Genomic DNA, 16,954 nt, shown 5'->3' on the forward strand with positions numbered 1-16,954 from the left:
CCAATATATGAGTGTAAAATGTCTGGTTAAATATTTCAAAATTCTTTGATAGTAGATAGCACATCTGGTGACAAACACCTTGAATGGTTTAGCTGCCACATGTTGATTCAGTTGATCTTTTCCCATGTCATGTTTATTTATACTCACCATTTTACGTACACCAGTGTACGTATTTTGTAATATTTCGGAATACAAGGTTAACATCAGCCAAAATTTCACAGTTTATATATATATATATATATATATATATATATATATATATAATCAAGGGGAAATAATGTACTCACAAGGGGAAATTAATCAATGCCCAATTTTCAATTAAATGTGCTCACTTTTCACTGCAGTACTCCAGTCTGAAATAAAGTGTTGTCCACTCAGTCATCTCTAATGAGGGTTTGTAAAATGAGTATGCTCATTTTACAGATTTCCTGGACTTATCACATTTAAAAATAAGTAAATAAAAAAAGTGCTCTGTAACTGTAATATGAATCATTGTTTGTAGACTATACTGCACAATATAATGTAATGTATCCTTATTTAACAAACTAAACAAATGTAACATTAAAATATATTTAACATTACAACATGGACATTGCAACATCAGTCACACACATGCGCACACACACACACACACACACACACACACACACACACACACACACTGGTTATTAATATGCAACCAAATTTCCCCTTTTTAAATAACCGCTGCAAAGAATTCCCTATTACAATATAAAAAGAAACATTAAATTATTGAGATTTGTGAATATTGCTTTTTCATAGCCATACAATATACAAACAAACAAACAAATGATTTGCAATCATATGTGCTAGAAAGAGAATCTGCATTATGTTGAAGCACATGCTGGAGTCACACACTGGTTGCTATTTAAGGCTTACACAATGAACCAAAATGATGTATGTCCTTGAAAATTATCTCGAGCTGTGGGGTAGACAGAGTATAAAAGGCTGGTCTTAAAACCATGAGGACACACCACTCAGAGGTCTCAACATGAAGGTTCTCATTCTTCTGGCTCTGTTCGCTGCAGCTTGTAAGTAAAGGGGCAGGGAAGATTTAGACAGAAATTCATCATGTAAAATACAATACATTTTGAATTTATTTTAATTCCATATGGTTTCTGCTCTGTTTATTAATTTTGGTAAAATGTATGCATTAATAACGAAGCCTTATGTTTTCCCAGATGCTGCTCCTCTGAATGATGATGACGACAAGATTGTTGGTGGATATGAATGTACTAAGAATGGTGTTCAGTACCAGGTTTCCCTGAACAGTGGCTACCACTTTTGCGGTGGCTCTCTGATCAGCAACCTCTGGGTCGTGTCTGCTGCTCATTGCTACAAGTCGTAAGTGAAAGTCAATTTTTTTTTTTTTTTTTGCATGTACATAATACATATATAGGGGAGACTGGACCTAATTGTCACATGGGGAAGTTTTCACAATAATTATATCTCAGTAACTATAAAGTTTGATTTTAATGAAAGCAATTAAGTAAAAAAAAAATGTAATGGCAAATTTTCATTTGCTATGCCATTCAAAAGTCTATTGTCAGTAAGTTTTTTTTTTTTTTTTTTAAAGAAATTAATACTTTTATTTGGCAAGGATGCATTAAATTGATCCAAAGTGACAGTAAAGACATTGATAATGTTACAAAAGATGTCTATTTCAAATAGATGTTGTTCTTTTGAAGTTTCAATTCATCAAAGAATCCTGAAAATAATGGTTTCCACAACAGGAGCACAACTGTTTCACAATATTACTGTTTTTGCTAAATTTTGGATCAAATAAATGTCTTAGTGAGCTTAAGATACTTCTTTCAAAAAGCATCTTGTAGTATGTCAATATGCCTTGCTATTGGGGTAAAAAAAAAAAGTGCAACAGCTTTACTGTAGTCAAGATTTTACCATAAGTATCTATACAGAAATTACTTTTCAAAAATAAATCTTTCCTATAAGAAACACATAAGTGATAAATCATTAGCAATCACTTACATTTCAGCCAACAAAGTGCATATTTGCTTAGATTCAACAAAAAAATTGTATTAGTATGTTAAAGAGTTTAACATTTAATGTTTTCTGTATGAACCAATAATCACTTGTCTCTATTCTCAGACGTGTCCAGGTGCGTCTGGGTGAGCACAACATTGATGTCACTGAGGGCACTGAGCAGTTCATCGACTCCACTAAGGTCATCAGACACCCCAGTTACAACAGCTATACTCTGGACAATGACATTATGCTGATCAAGCTGAGCAGTGCCGCCTCTCTGAACAGCTACGTTAAGACTGTTTCTCTGCCTTCAAGCTGTGCTTCATCTGGTACCAGCTGCCTGATCTCTGGATGGGGAAACATGAGTGCCAGTGGAAGTGCGTGCCACTAATATGGAATGAAACTTCATGCATAAGTCATTAGGCCATTTTAAAATGACCCATTAGAGAAATACAAATTCACCAAGTGGGCACTTGATGTTTTCTCAGGCAATTACCCCAGCCGTCTGATGTGCCTTAATGCTCCTATCTTGAGTGACTCCACCTGCAAAAGCGCCTACCCTGGTGAGATCACCTCCAACATGTTCTGCGCTGGCTTCATGGAGGGAGGCAAGGACTCCTGCCAGGTAAGATCACTGCTACACTTTTAATGTCATGCTAACAGATATATAAAAGTAATTTCTGTAGCAATTATTGACTTCTCTGAAACACTTCTCGATTGCAGGGTGACTCCGGCGGCCCCGTCGTGTGCAACGGCCAGCTTCAGGGTATTGTGTCCTGGGGTTACGGCTGTGCCCAGAAAAACCTACCTGGTGTCTATGTCAAGGTCTGCAACTATAACACCTGGATCAGCAACACCATGAGCTCCAACTAATCTCCCTGAGTTTTTAGAGTCCATAATCTTGGCATGTTGCAATATCATTTGGCAAACTAAAATAAACATCTGATACCAAACATTAAAGATTTTTCTTTGTCTTATTTATATTATAATTTAACTAAGTCTATGAGACGTCTGTTTTTTCACAGTTTAAGTTCTACATTACTATTAATTAAATTGACTCTTAACTTAATGTGTTACAAATTAATTAACATTGAATACACTTAATATGAATTATTACAACAACAACAGCAAAAAAAAAAAAAAAAACCCTGAATGTTTAGTCCAAACCACTATACAGGTATAAATGACATACAAGACTTGAGTTTGAGCAATTTCAGACAAGACATTTAATCTGTTATAAGCAACAGATAACATTTCAATTACAGCACTAACACTAACGGATATCTAAATCAAACCATAGGATCTCTAATTAAAACACTACTGTCCATTACAGGGATTTACTAGTCCAAATATTAGAAAATTGATTTTTTAACATTTATTTTTTTTTGTCAGTACATCAGTAATGTTGATATCATATGAAAAACATATTCATATACAGCAAACATTTTCACGTGTTTCAGAAGTATGTCATTCCAATACAAAAGTTTCTCACACACTCACTGGATTGGCTGTGACAATGTTGCCTGGCAAGTCCAGAATGATATATCTTCTATATTCACTCTGCCCTGGTCAGTCCGCCCTCCGTCGCGCCTCGATTCAACTCCAAACCGTACCGTGCAATCAGATTCGTTTATTTCAGTGACGCAAACAGCGTCACTCTAGTGCGGCGAAAGTCCCTTCAATATCAACAAAGATTGCGCACGGGAGACCCGAGAGTTTGTTCTATTCAGCCGTGAATTTAGTTTTAAATGACCAAAAACACATTAATTATTTACTTTTCGCTGTTGACTCTCTTGTCGCTTTGCTAACGTCATATCCGCCCTTCTCTGATTGGTTTACTCTGCTTCCTGTTTGCTCTTGTTTGCTCCGCCTTAGAAATCGAAATGATTCAATGGCCGACCAGACTGATCCGCTGGTACGGTGGTGAGGCTGGATTTTCCAGGCAAGTGACAATGGACATGTTTAAAAATGTACTTTAAAGATCTGTCCACTGTTGACACCATGCATCAAAGAGTTAAAAAACTTAGATGTCTTATGGTCTCAGTAAAAGTTTAATCAAGGGCACCTGCTGCAAATTAGCTAGGTTATTGTGTAATGTGCCTGTTAAATGAAAAAAAAAAAAAAAACTTCCTGACAACCAATATATGAGTCTAAAGTGTCTGGTTAAATATTTCAAAATTCTTTGATAGTAGATAGCACCTCTGGTGATAAACACCTTGAATGGTTTAGCTGCCACATGTTGATTCAGTTGATCTTTTCCCATGTCATGTTTATTTAAAGTCATCAGTTTGTGCGTATCTTGTAATATTTCGGAAAACAAGGTTACCATCAGCCAAAATTTCACAGTTTATTTATATATATATATATATATATATATATATATATATATATATATATATATATATATACAGTGGGTACGGAAAGTATTCAGACCCCCTTTCTCCCCCTTTTTCAGAAATTTTTCACTCTTTGTTATAATTGCAGCCATTTGTTAAAATCATTTAAGATGCATTAAGTTTTTTCCTCATTAATGTACACACAGCACCCCATATTGACAGAAAGACACAGAATTGTTGACATTTTTGCAGATTTATTAAAAAAGAAAAACTGAAATATCACATGGTCCTAACTATTCAGACCCTTTGCTGTGACACTCATATTTAACTCAGGTGCTGTCCATTTCTTCTGATCATCCTTGAGATGGTTCTACACCTTCATTTGAGTCCAGCTGTGTTTGATTATACTGATTGGACTTGATTAGGAAAGCCCTCAGAGACAGAATTGTTGAAAGCCCTCAGAGAGCTCAGAGACAGAATTGTGGCAAGGTACAGATCTGGCCAAGGTTACAAAAAAATTTCTGCTGCACTTAAGGTTCCTAAGAGCACAGTGGCCTCCATAATCAGTGCCGCTGCTAGCCATTTTGGTGCCCTAAGCATAATTCCTTTATGATGCCCCCCACCCTGACCCCGAGAAGAAAAAAAAAACCTTTGTTTTTGCCAGTTTAACTTTTTATTACCAAACATAACTCAATACCAATAACACACAATAGCAGCATCACAGTATAAAACTTAAGAACACTAAAAAGAGAAAGTAAAATCTTCACAGCTTTGCTGACTTTGTAAACAGTAAACAGAATAGCAAAATAAAAAAAATATCAAAATAATCCAGACTTCTTTTTTTTTGCAAATTCAATGTCACTTTGAATAAATTAAATTAAACAATCATCAATAAGTACAAACAAGAATAGTCAGTCTTCTTAAATAAAACAAAGATTTAGAGGACTAAAAGTCACAACTTTACTTACTTTGTAAACACAGTAGGCTAGTTTAACTGCTTCTATTGTTCTCATTTCTAAGTCGCTTAGATAAAAGCATCTGCTAAATGAATAAATAAATCTAAATCTAAATCTAATCTAATATAAAGCATAATAGAATGAGGTGCAATAATGCACACAAATCAACAGTAATGTTTGCTTTATATCATTCATAATGACATTTTATATTTTTATATATATATATATATATATATATATATATATATATATATATATATATATAATTTAACAGGAATTGTTAGCCTACCATGTGCACTGCACTGACTGCTAACTGTTAACGTTACTGAGAAAGTATTAACCACTGTCACGTCAAAATAAACCATAAACTACTGCTCAATATCTAAAGAAAGATATTAAAAAAAAAAAGTAACAGCTAGCTGGCGTCAGGTCAGTTATTTTTAAAATAGGTAATGTTTAACAGTAAAATCTCAATTTAGCTTGCACCGAAGTTGTAAGTTATAATAACATAGTTTGCTAATGCTAACATTAACGTTAGCATTAACGTTGAATGATAATCTAAACATTTTAGATTGAATGATTAAACATGGACTTACCTGAAAGTGATGCACGGGCATCATCTCGCAGTTTCTTCTTCTTTCGTTTCTCAGCACCCGACTCCTGCTGTCTTTTCGGAGCCATGCTCAAATCTGTCAAACTGCGTCAGGCAGGCGCCCGCGCGAACAACCGGAACGGACCATCTGGCACGGGGGGGCACTAGACTAGACTAGAGCAATTATTAAATATCTTTCTTGTTCCCCCTTTTTTGTTACATATACATGGCTAAAATGTGCCTAATATTTCTATAGGCTAATGAAATAATACCGGCATTTAAAAAAAAAAATTCATTAGGCTATTTTTGGTGCCCCCTCAGCACTTGGTGCCCTACGCACAGTGCGTGATGCGCGTGGTGGGAGCGGCGGCGCTGTCCATAATCCTTAAATGGAAGATGTTTGGGACGACCAGAACCCTTCCTAGAGCTGGCCGTCCGGCCAGACTAAGCTATCGGGGGAGAAGAGCCTTGGTGAGAGAGGTAAAGAAGAACCCAAAGATCACTGTGGCTGAGCTCAGTGCAAGACACATGAAAGCCAGCATGGAGTTTGCCAAGATAGTGAGAAATAAGATTCTCTTGTCTGATGAGACCAAGATAGAACATTTTGGCCTTAATTCTAAGCGGTATGTGTGGATAAAACCAGGCACTTCTTATTACCTGTCCAATACAGTCCCAACAGTGAAGCATGGTGGTGGCAGCATCATGCTGTGGGGGTGTTTTTCAGCTGCAGGGACAGGACGAATGGTTGCAATTGAGGGAAAGATGAATGCGGCCAAGTACAGGAATACCCTGGACGAAAACCTTCTCCAGAGTGCTCAGGATCTCAGACTGGGCCGAAGGTTTACCTTCCAACAAGACAATGACCCTAAGCACACAGCTAAAATAACGAAGGAGTGGCTTCACAACAACTCCATGACTGTTCTTGAATGGCCCAGCCAGAGCCCTGACTTAAACTCAATTGAGCATCTCTGGAGAGACCTAAAAATGGCTGTCCACCAACGTTTACCATCCAACCTGAAAGAACTGGAGAGGATCTGCAAGGAGGAATGGCAGAGGATCCCCAAATCCAGGTGTGAAAAACTTGTTGCATCTTTCCCAAAAAGACTCATGGCTGTATTAGATCAAAAGCTTCTACTAAATACTGAGCAAAGGGTCTGAATACTTAGGACCATGTAATATTTCAGTTTTTCTTTTTTAATAAATCTGCAAAAATGTCAACAATTCTGTGTTTTTCTGTCAATATGGGGTGCTGTGTGTACATTAATGAGGAAAAAAATGAACTTAAATGATTTTAGCAAATGGCTGCAATATAACAAAGAGTGAAAAATTTAAGGGGGTCTGAATACTTTCCGTACCCACTGTATATAATCAAGAGGAAATAATGTACTCACAAGGGGAAATTATGTGATGGTTCATGGATTAATTTACTCGCCCTCGTGTGTTTGTGTGTGTATGTGTGTGAGTGAATGTTTGTGTGGGCGTCACCCATTATGGTCTGATTGCAATCTGTTGCCAGCCGCGTCTTGTTAGTGCTTGTTATAAAATGTGCGTGTCTTTATGTCGTCTTTGTCAGTTCGTTGCAGGCTGTCCCGGTGTCGTACTCTCTGTTTTGTCTCTTCCTGGTTCTCGGATTCTGGACTATCGTCGTGTGCCCTGCTTTCTGGGTTGGATTATCCTTGGTCTCTGATACCCGCTGCAGCCCTGTGCCACTCTGCTCGTGACTACTCTACACACCACCGTTTCTGCATATCACAGTCTCTGCATCGACTGTCCATTTGGAGTGAAGTTATTGTACAGCGAATTCTGTCAATAAATATTGTTATACTTGCACTTGGATCCTCTGTCTGTGTTTATTTCCTGACTGAACGAACTGACCAATTATGGATCCAGCAAGCTTGTCGGATCTTCAGGAGTATTTGAGCAAGAGCGCTCAACGAATGGATCATCAGGACGAGCAGGTGATGGCCACTGCTCGTGGCGTTCAGGCGTTGGTGGCGCAGGTGGCTAAGCTTTCTACCCGTATTCAACATCTCTCATCTCCCGCTGTGCCAGCCCCACCGTCTGTTCCCCACCCATCCGCCAACATCAGCGGTCAACAAGAGCCACGTATTCCTGCACTAGAGAGGTATGCTGGAGAACCAGATGTTTGTAAAGCTTTTTTAACAAAGTGCTTTATTTATTTCTCTTTGCAACCTAATACATTTTCTTCTGAGGAGAGTAAAGTCGCGTTGGTCATGACGCTACTGACGGGACGCGCAGCGTTATGGGGAACAGCGGTGTGGGAGAACAACCATCCGTGCTGCTCCTTGTTCCACGCACTGTTGCAGAAAATGAGGTGGGTCTTCGACCGTTCGGTGGCGGGACGGGAGGCCGCTCGCAAACTCGCGGACCTGTGGCAGGGAATTCGACCAGTTTCTGACTACGCCATCGAGTTCCGCACCCTGGCAGCGGAATGTGAGTGGAACGAGGAGGCGCAGTGGGATATGTTCCTGCATGGGTTGGCCGACCGTGTTCTACAGGAGATCTACCAGCTGGATCTGCCCACCAGTCTCAACGGACTCATTGAGCTCGCGCTGCGGGTGGATGTCCGCTTACAGGAACGCGCGGCGTGTGAGAGACCTGTAGCGCGCTTCAAAGAACTGGAGGAGAGCGGAGCCAGCGGAGGTAACACGGTCGGTCCCCCGTTCGATCCTGAACCCATGCAGGTGGGTAGAGCTCGGCTCTCCCGGGAGGAGAGATTACACCGGAGAGAGATGGGACTGTGTTTGTACTGTGGTGGAGCGAGACATTTTCTAAAGGAATGTCCCATAAAAGACAGAGACCGACAGTAGGACCGAGGTTACTGTCGGGTGGTCTTTCCCTGGAGAAATCCTCGTCTGCGACACTCCTCCCGGTGAGACTGCAGTGGGTATCGGGGCATCACATCTGCCAGGCTCTGGTCGACTCGGGGGCGGAGGGCTGCATCATAGACCACGATTTGGCCACGCGGCTGCACATACCCATCCACCCCCTGGAACATGCCATATCTGTCATCGCCCTTAACGGACAGAAGTTACCCACCATCACACATGCCACGAAGCCCTTAACCATCATCACATCTGGTAATCACACAGAACAGTTGTCATTTTTCATCTCCAGATCTGCACTTCATCCGGTCGTCTTGGGTCATCTGTGGTTACTGAAACACAAGCCCAGGATCGGGTGGGGCCAGGGGTCCGTGGCGGAATGGAGCAACCAGTGTCATGCGTCTTGTTTGTTGTCTGCTTGTTCTTCTGTGTCTCGTTCTGTGTTACAGGAGTCGGTGAATCTGTCAAACGTGCCTGAGGAGTACCTCGACCTGAAGGAAGTGTTCGGTAAGTCCCGGGCTGCTTATCTCCCTCCGCATTGTCCTTACGACTGTGCTATAGACTTAGTGCCAGGGTCTTCTCTGCCTAAAAGCAAGTTATATTCACTTTCTAATCCAGAAAGGGAGGTCATGGAGAAATACATTTCTGATTCTCTGGCAGCTGGGATCATCCGCCCTTCCTCGTCTCCCGCGGGAGCAGGTTTTTTTCGTGGGTAAGAAGGACGGGTCGCTGCGGCCGTGCATTGATTACAGAGGACTGAACAACATCACGGTAAAGAATACTTATCCTTTGCCGTTGATGTCTTCTGCCTTTGAACGGCTGCAGGGCGCGTCTCTTTTCACGAAATTGGACCTGCGCAACGCTTATCATTTGGTTCGCATTAGGGAGAGGGATGAGTGGAAGACGGCTTTTAACACCCCTAGAGGGCACTTTGAATACTTGGTTATGCCCTTCGGCCTTTCCAACTCGTCCGCTGTGTTCCAAGCACTCGTTAATAACGTGTTGAGAGACATGGTCGATCAGTTCATTTTTGTCTACCTGGACGACATATTGATATTTTCTTCTTCTCTCCAGGAACATGTGCAACACGTCAGACGAGTGCTCCAGAGGCTGTTAGAGAATGGGCTTTTTGTCAAGGCGGAGAAGTGCGTTTTTCATGCACAGTCAGTTCCATTTTTGGGTTATATCATGTCGTCCGAGGGGGTGCGCATGGATCCTAACAAGGTTAAGGCTGTGGTGGATTGGCCAATCCCAGATTCCCACAAGGCCCTGCAGAGGTTTTTGGGATTCGCCAATTTTTACCGGCGTTTTATTCGCAACTTAGCCAACGAGCCGCTCCTCTGACTGCCTTGACCTCCACCGCAACGGCGTTCAGGTGGTCTTCAGGTGGGGGTAGGTGCGTTTATCCGCTTCTGAACGTAATTACAACATTGGTAACAGGGAGCTGCTGGCAATCAAATTAGCTTTGGAAGAGTGGCATCACTGGTTGGAGGTTTCGGGGGTACCTTTCATCGTCTGGACCGATCATAAGAACTTAGAATACATCAGATCCGCTAAACGACTAAACTCTAGGCAGGCTCGGTGGGCTCTGTTTTTCAGTCGTTTCGATTTTTCGCTATCTTATCATCCTGGGTCTAAGAACATCAAGCCCGATGCTTTATCTCGTGTTTTCGATCGTTCCGAGCGCCCGTCCACTCCCGAGTGTATTTTACCTGAGAGACTCATTGTCTCTTCACTCACATGGGAGGTCGAGTCAAAGGTCCACACGGCCTTAGAAGGGGTAACGCCTCCACCCGGGTGCCCGCCGAGTCGATTATTTGTGCCAGAGAGGTTACGTTCAGACATCATCTGATGGGGCCATGATTCCAATTTGGCTTGTCATCCAGGGGTTAGTCGTACCAATTTTTTGGTTAAGCAACGATTCTGGTGGCCCTGTATGGCTCGCGACGTTCGCAATTTTGTTTTGGCTTGCTCTGTCTGCGCTCATGGTAAGACTTCCAATCGTTCCCCAGATGGGCTTCTTCAACCGCTGTCTTCACAGGGCAATACGGTGATTTTGACCGTAGTGGACCAGTTCTCGAAAGCAGCACATTTCATCCCCTTGCCCAAATTACCCACTGCCAAGGAGACAGCAGTTACTGTCATTAATCACGTCTTCCGTATTCATGGCCTCCCGGTGGACGTGGTTTCTGACAGGGGATCCCAATTTACCTCCAAATTCTGGAAGGAGTTTTGTCGATTACTGGGAGCGACTGTTAGTTTGTTGTCTGGGTTCCATCCCCAGAGTAACGGGCAGGCTGAGAGAGCCAACCAGGATTTGGAGAGAACGTTGCGATGTCGGGTTGCTCAGAATCCTTCAGCGGCTTCCTTGGGTGGAGTACGCGCACAACTCGTTACCAGTGTCGGCTACTGGCCTGTCGCCTTTTCAGTGTAGTCTAGGTTACCAGCCACCTATCTTTACTAGTCTGGAATCCGAAGTTGCCGTCCCATCTGCTCACGCCTTCGTCCAGAGGTGTCGTCACACGTGGAGAAGAGTCCGGGAGACTCTTCTTCAGGTGGGAGCGCGCACCAAGGCCCAGGCCGATCGCCACCGGCTGAAGCCTCCCGTATACGTCGTCGGTCAAAAAGTGTGGCTTTCTTCCAAGAACATTCCGCTCAGCTCCATAAGTAATAAGTTGGCACCCAAATTCATTGGCCCGTTTACTGTCACCAAGATTCTTAGTCCGGTGACAGTCCACCTCAAATTCCCTCCAGCGTACCGTAGAATATCTAAAATCAAACCTGTTTTTCATTCGAACATTAATCCGCCGGTTCCGGTCCCCCGTATGTGTATGTGTATGTGTGTGAGTGAATGTTTGTGTGGGCGTCACCCATTATGGTCTGATTACAATCTGTTGCCAGCCGCGTCTTGTTAGTGCTTGTTATAAAATGTGCGTGTCTTTATGTCGTCTTTGTCAGTTCGTTGCAGGCTGTCCTGGTGTCGTACTCTCTGTTTTGTCTCTTCCTGGTTCTCGGATTCTGGATTATCGTCGTGTGCCCTGCTTTCTGGGTTGGATTATCCCTGGTCTCTGATACCCGCTGCAGCCCTGCGCCACTCTGCTCATGATTACTCTACACACCACCGTTTCGGCACGTCACAGTCTCTGCATCGACTGTCCATCTGGAGTAAAGTTATTGTACAGCGAATTCTGTCAATAAATATTGTTATACTTGCACTTGGATCCTCTGTCTATGTTCATTTCCTGACAAATTAATCAATGCCCACTTTCAATTAAATGTGCTCACTTTTCACTGCAGTACTCCAGTCTGATTTAAAGTCTGAGTGTTGTCCACTCAGTCATATCTAATGAGGGTTTGTAAAATGAGTATGCTCATTTTTAAAAAATTTCCTGGACTTGATCACATTTAAAAATAAATAAATTTAAAAAAGTGCTCTGTAACTGTAATAAGAATCATTGTTTGTAGACTATACTGCATGATATTGTCACGTTCCCAGCCAGTTCCGGACTCCAATTCCCATAGTCCTCCCTGCCAGTCACCTGCACACACTTCACACTAATCACTAATCACACCCAGCTGCAGCACATTAACTGGACTATATAAGACTCTCATTCACCACACTTCATTGCGAGGTCTTGTTAACTGTTATTACATTTCTGAGCGTTCCTGCTTCTTGTTTGTCTGCCTGTTTTTGATCCTGTCTGTTCCCTGTATACGATATTCTGCTGCCTGCCCTTTGGACCTTTTGCTCTGTTTTTGGATTTACGATAGTTATCTGCCAGCCCTGACCCATTGCCTGTTCCTCGACTACGATTCTGCCTGCTCTCTGCCCTACCTGTTTGCCACTGTTTGACCTTTGCCTGTTTGACCACGAGTTCTGCTAATAAAAGCTTGCAGATGGATTTTACCCCATGTCCCGCCTCATTACAGAAGACCTCGCCACAACAACGATCCAGCAGCTTTTCTAGTGAACCCTGGTCTGGTAGGAACATTGCACTATTGTTATTAGGGCTCAAGCAGGGCTCACGACCGCTGGAGGAATATATTGCAGAATATTTGGACATTGCATATTGTTTAGACCTGCCGGACTGTGCACTGATAGACTTCTTTTGTGATGGCATTAACTAACCTCTTTGGGACAAGCTTAGACAAGAGGGACCGCGTTCATCACTTTGCAGCTTTCTGGATTATGCTTTGTTGTCTGTTGGCTCTCTATTCACTGTGGGTGTCGCAGGAAAATGTGACACCTCGCTGAATCACGTAATGGCCGCCGCTCAAGAGGACACTCACAAAATGGCGGCCACCATCATAACAACACCAAGTCAAGTCAGCACTGATTATCCAGAACCAAGTCAAATCACAGTTGATCTCCGTGAGCCAAGGCACGTCTCCGCTGATCTTCCAGAGTCACGTCTTCGCTGATCACCCAGAGTCACGTCACGTCCCCGTTGATCACCCAGAGTCACGTCACATCTCTGGATCCGTCCTAGAGTGGAGAGGGTTGCATTCCAGTGTGGCTGATCTACCGCTGACTTCAGCACGAGCAGCTGGCATTCCTAAACCTCCGTCGGCCGCTTCAAGCCCGCCGGCCACTTCGCACTCAGGCCCGTCGGTTGCAACGCACGCAAGCCTGCCGGTTGCAACGCACTCAAGGTCGCCAGTTGCAACGCACTCAAGGTCGCCGGTTGCAACGCACTCAAGGATGCCGGCTGCAACGCACTCAAGTTTGCCGGTTGCTACGCACTCACGCTCATTGGATGCTACGGATAAGATGGCCACTTCGCCAGTGCCCACGGGCAAGATGGCCGCCCCTTCAGTATCTGCGAATATAGGGGTCGTTCCAGCCATTGAGTCCGCTCCAGAGCCCGCTCCAGGCCTGGAGGCCACACCAGAGACCACTCTGGCGCCACCCGAGCCCTTTGCCCTACCGGCGCCACCCGAGTTCCCTGCTTTGCTGGCACCACTCAAGCTCTTTGCCCACAAGCCCACTACAGACCCCACTTTAGCCAACGAGCCCGCTGCTACCACCATTGATTTCCCGAAGGAGTTTTTTTTGGGGGGGGGGGGCATATACCTGTGGGTGGGGAACTTGTGTGTGGGACTCCCATACTGCCATGGCTGCCTGACTCTCCTGACCCGCCTTGGCGTTCCAAGACTCCTGTACTGCCATGGCTGCCTGACTCTCCTGACCCGCCTTGGCGTTCCAAGACTCCCGTACTGCCATGGCTGCCCGAGGCCCCTGACCCGCAGTGGCCGCCCGAGGCACCTGACCCACCATGGTGCCAGGACCTGTCCTGGAGACCTCCAGACCTGTCTGTACATCCAGTGTCACCTGCCAGTAGGTCTTCAGGGCGCCCACCCCCCCTCCCTGGTTGTGCCATCCACGGCACGAGGACGCGCCTTCCGGGAGGGGGACATTCTGTCACGTTCCCAGCCAGTTCCGGACTCCAGTTCCCTTAATCCTCCCTGCCAGTCACCTGCACACACTTCACACTAATCACTAATCACCACACCCAGCTGCAGCACATTAACTGGACTATATAAGACTCTCATTCACCACACTTCATTGCGAGGTCTTGTTAACTGTTGTTACAAGCAATTCTGATTCTTGTTTGTCTGCCTGTTTTTGATCCTGTCTGTTCCATGTATTCGATATTCTGCTGCCTGCCCTTTGGACCTTTTGCTCTGTTTTTGGATTTACCAAAGTTATCTGCCAGCCCTGACCCATTGCCTGTTCCTCGACTACGATTCTGCCTGCTCTCTGCCCTACCTGTTTGCCACTGTTTGACCTTTGCCTGTTTGACCACGATTTCTGCTAATAAAAGCTTGCAGATGGATCTTACCCCGTGTCCCACCTCATTACAGATATAATGTAATGTATCCTTATTTAACAAACATTTAACAAACAAATGCAACATTAAAATATATTTAACATTACAACATGGACATTGCAACATCAGTCACACACACACAGCCACAGGTTATTAATATGCAAAGAGTCACGTCACATCTCTGGAAAGAATTCCCTTTTAGAATATAGTAAGAAACACAAATAATTGAGATTTGTGAATATTGCTTTTTCATAGCCGTACAATAAACAAACAAATGATTTGCAATCATATGTGCTAGAAAGAGAATCTGCATTATGTTGAAGCACATGCTGGAGTCACACACTGGTTGCCATTTAAGGCTTACACAATGAACCAAAATGATGTATGTCCTTGAAAATTATCTCGAGCTGTCGAGTAGACAGAGTATAAAAGGCTGGTCTTAAAACCATGAGAACACACCACTCAGAGGTCTCAACATGAAGGTTCTCATTCTTCTGGCTCTGTTCGCTGCAGCTTGTGAGTAAAGGGGTAGGGAAGATTTAGATTTAGATTTAATACAGATCTATTTAGGGATTTTAGGGTTTTCTAAACAGAAATTCATTATGTAAAAATTTTGAATTTATTTTAATTCCATATGGTTTCTGCTCTGTATATTAATTTTGGTAAAATGTATGCATTTAACAATGAAGCCTTATGTTTTCCCAGATGCTGCTCCTCTGAATGATGATGACGACAAGATTATCGGTGGAATTGAGTGTGGTGTTCCATACCAGGTTTCCCTGAACAGTGGCTACCACTTTTGTGGTGGCTCTCTGATCAGCGACCTCTGGGTCGTGTCTGCTGCTCACTGCTACAAGTCGTAAGTGAACTTCTTTCAAAAAGCATCTTGTAGTATGTCAATATGCCTTGCTACTGGGGTAAAAAAACTGCAACAGCTTTACTGTAGTCAAGATTTTACCATATGTATCTATAAAGAAATTACTTTTCAAAAATAAATTTCTCCTATAAGTGGCACATAAGTGATAAATCATTAGCAATCACTTAAATTTCAGCCAACAAAGTGCACATTTCCTTAGGTTCAACAAAAAAATTGGGACCCACTTTATATTAAGTGGCCTCAACTACTATGTACTTACATTTAAATTAATCATTTAATACAATGCACTTATTGTGTACATACATGTTTTTACATTGTACTTATATTTTAAAAACACCTGCATGTAATTACATCTGTAAATAATTTCTGTAATTACATTTATAATTACACTGTTGACCCATCCCTTAACCCTTACCCCTACCCTTAAACCTACCCATACCACCAAAGCTTTCCCTAACCTTACCCGTACCCCACCTCAATAGCTGCAAATGTGTTTTGCAATTCAGTATGAACCCAATAAGTACATTGTACTTATTTTATGTAAGTACATAGTAGTTAAGGCCACTTAATATAAAGTGGGACCAAAAATTGTATTAGTATGTTAAAGAGTTTAACATTTAATGTTTTCTGTATGAACCAATAATCACTTGTCTCTATTCTCAGACGTGTCCAGGTGCGTCTGGGTGAGCACAACATTGATGTCATTGAGGGCACTGAGCAGTTCATCTACTCCTCTAAGGTCATCAGACACCCCAGTTACGACAGCTATACTCTGGACAATGACATCATGCTGATCAAGCTGAGCAGTGCCGCCTCTCTGAACATCTACGTTAGGACTGTTTCTCTCCCTTCAAGCTGTGCTCCATCTGATACCAGCTGCCTGATCTCTGGATGGGGAAACATGAGTGCCAGTGGAAGTGCGTGCCACTAAACTAATATGGAATGAAACTTCATGCATAAATCATTAGGCCATTTTAAAATAACCCATTAGAGAAATACAAATTCACCAAGTGGGCACTTGATGTTTTCTCAGGCAATTTCCCAAGCCGTCTGATGTGCCTTTGGGTTCCTATTTTGAGTGACTCCACCTGCAAAGGCGCCTACCCTGGTCAGATCACCTCCAACATGTTTTGCGCTGGCTTCATGGAGGGAGGCAGGGACTCCTGCCAGGTAAGATCACTGCTACACTTTTATTTTGATATATAAAAGTAATTTTGTAGCAATTATTGACTTCTCTGAAACACTTCTGGATTGCAGGGTGACTCTGGCGGCCCAGTCGTGTGCAACGACGAGCTTCAGGGTATTGTGTCCTGGGGTTACGGCTGTGCCCAGGAAAACCTACCTGGTGTCTATGTCAAGGTCTGCAACTATAACACCTGGATCAGAAACACCATGAGCTCCAACTAATCTCCCGGAGTTTTTAGAGTCCATAACTATGGCATGTTGCAATATAATTTGGCAAACTAAAATAAACATCTGATACCAAACATTAAAGATTTTTCTTTGTCTTAT

At 43.0% G+C, this 16,954-nt stretch overlaps 2 protein-coding genes across 3 annotated transcripts; both read left to right on the plus strand.

Annotated features, from left to right (window-relative positions):
* The first annotated feature begins 907 nt into the window (after window positions 1-907).
* LOC125243987 (trypsin-3-like) lies at window positions 908-2,964 on the plus strand. The gene is made up of 5 exons (XM_048153884.1): window positions 908-1,049; window positions 1,200-1,362; window positions 2,128-2,381; window positions 2,493-2,629; window positions 2,728-2,964. The coding sequence occupies exons 1-5, from the start codon at window positions 1,010-1,012 to the stop codon at window positions 2,875-2,877; spliced, it is 744 nt and encodes a 247-aa protein (XP_048009841.1). The 5' UTR covers window positions 908-1,009; the 3' UTR covers window positions 2,878-2,964.
* A 5,569-nt stretch (window positions 2,965-8,533) lies between these two features.
* Window positions 8,534-16,936, plus strand: LOC125243380 (trypsin-3-like). 2 transcript variants are annotated; one of them, XM_048153006.1, is made up of 5 exons: window positions 8,534-9,241; window positions 15,271-15,424; window positions 16,106-16,359; window positions 16,476-16,612; window positions 16,700-16,936. In XM_048153006.1, exons 1-5 carry the CDS (start codon window positions 8,689-8,691, stop codon window positions 16,847-16,849), a joined length of 1,248 nt encoding a protein of 415 aa, XP_048008963.1. In that variant the 5' UTR covers window positions 8,534-8,688; the 3' UTR covers window positions 16,850-16,936. The 2 variants fall into 2 exon arrangements, with proteins under 2 accessions (XP_048008963.1, XP_048008964.1); XM_048153007.1 differs by lacking the exon at window positions 8,534-9,241 and adding an exon at window positions 14,970-15,081.
* The last annotated feature ends 18 nt before the right edge of the window (window positions 16,937-16,954 follow it).

The sequence above is a fragment of the Megalobrama amblycephala genome, linkage group LG13 (genome assembly GCF_018812025.1).
Source record: "Megalobrama amblycephala isolate DHTTF-2021 linkage group LG13, ASM1881202v1, whole genome shotgun sequence".
NCBI lineage: Eukaryota > Metazoa > Chordata > Actinopteri > Cypriniformes > Xenocyprididae > Megalobrama > Megalobrama amblycephala.

Excerpts from the sequence above, each read along its gene's own strand:
- LOC125243987 (XM_048153884.1), top strand. The coding sequence starts at position 1,010 with ATGAAGGTTCTCATTCTTCTGGCTCTGTTCGCTGCAGCTT. Across the intron at positions 1,050-1,199 it reads GGCTCTGTTCGCTGCAGCTT|ATGCTGCTCCTCTGAATGAT; the intron begins GTAAGTAAAGGG and ends ATGTTTTCCCAG. Across the intron at positions 2,382-2,492 it reads AAACATGAGTGCCAGTGGAA|GCAATTACCCCAGCCGTCTG; the intron begins GTGCGTGCCACT and ends ATGTTTTCTCAG.
- LOC125243380 (XM_048153006.1), top strand. The coding sequence starts at position 8,689 with ATGTCCCATAAAAGACAGAGACCGACAGTAGGACCGAGGTTACTGTCG. Across the intron at positions 9,242-15,270 it reads CGACCTGAAGGAAGTGTTCG|ATGCTGCTCCTCTGAATGAT; the intron begins GTAAGTCCCGGG and ends ATGTTTTCCCAG. Across the intron at positions 15,425-16,105 it reads GCTGCTCACTGCTACAAGTC|ACGTGTCCAGGTGCGTCTGG; the intron begins GTAAGTGAACTT and ends CTCTATTCTCAG.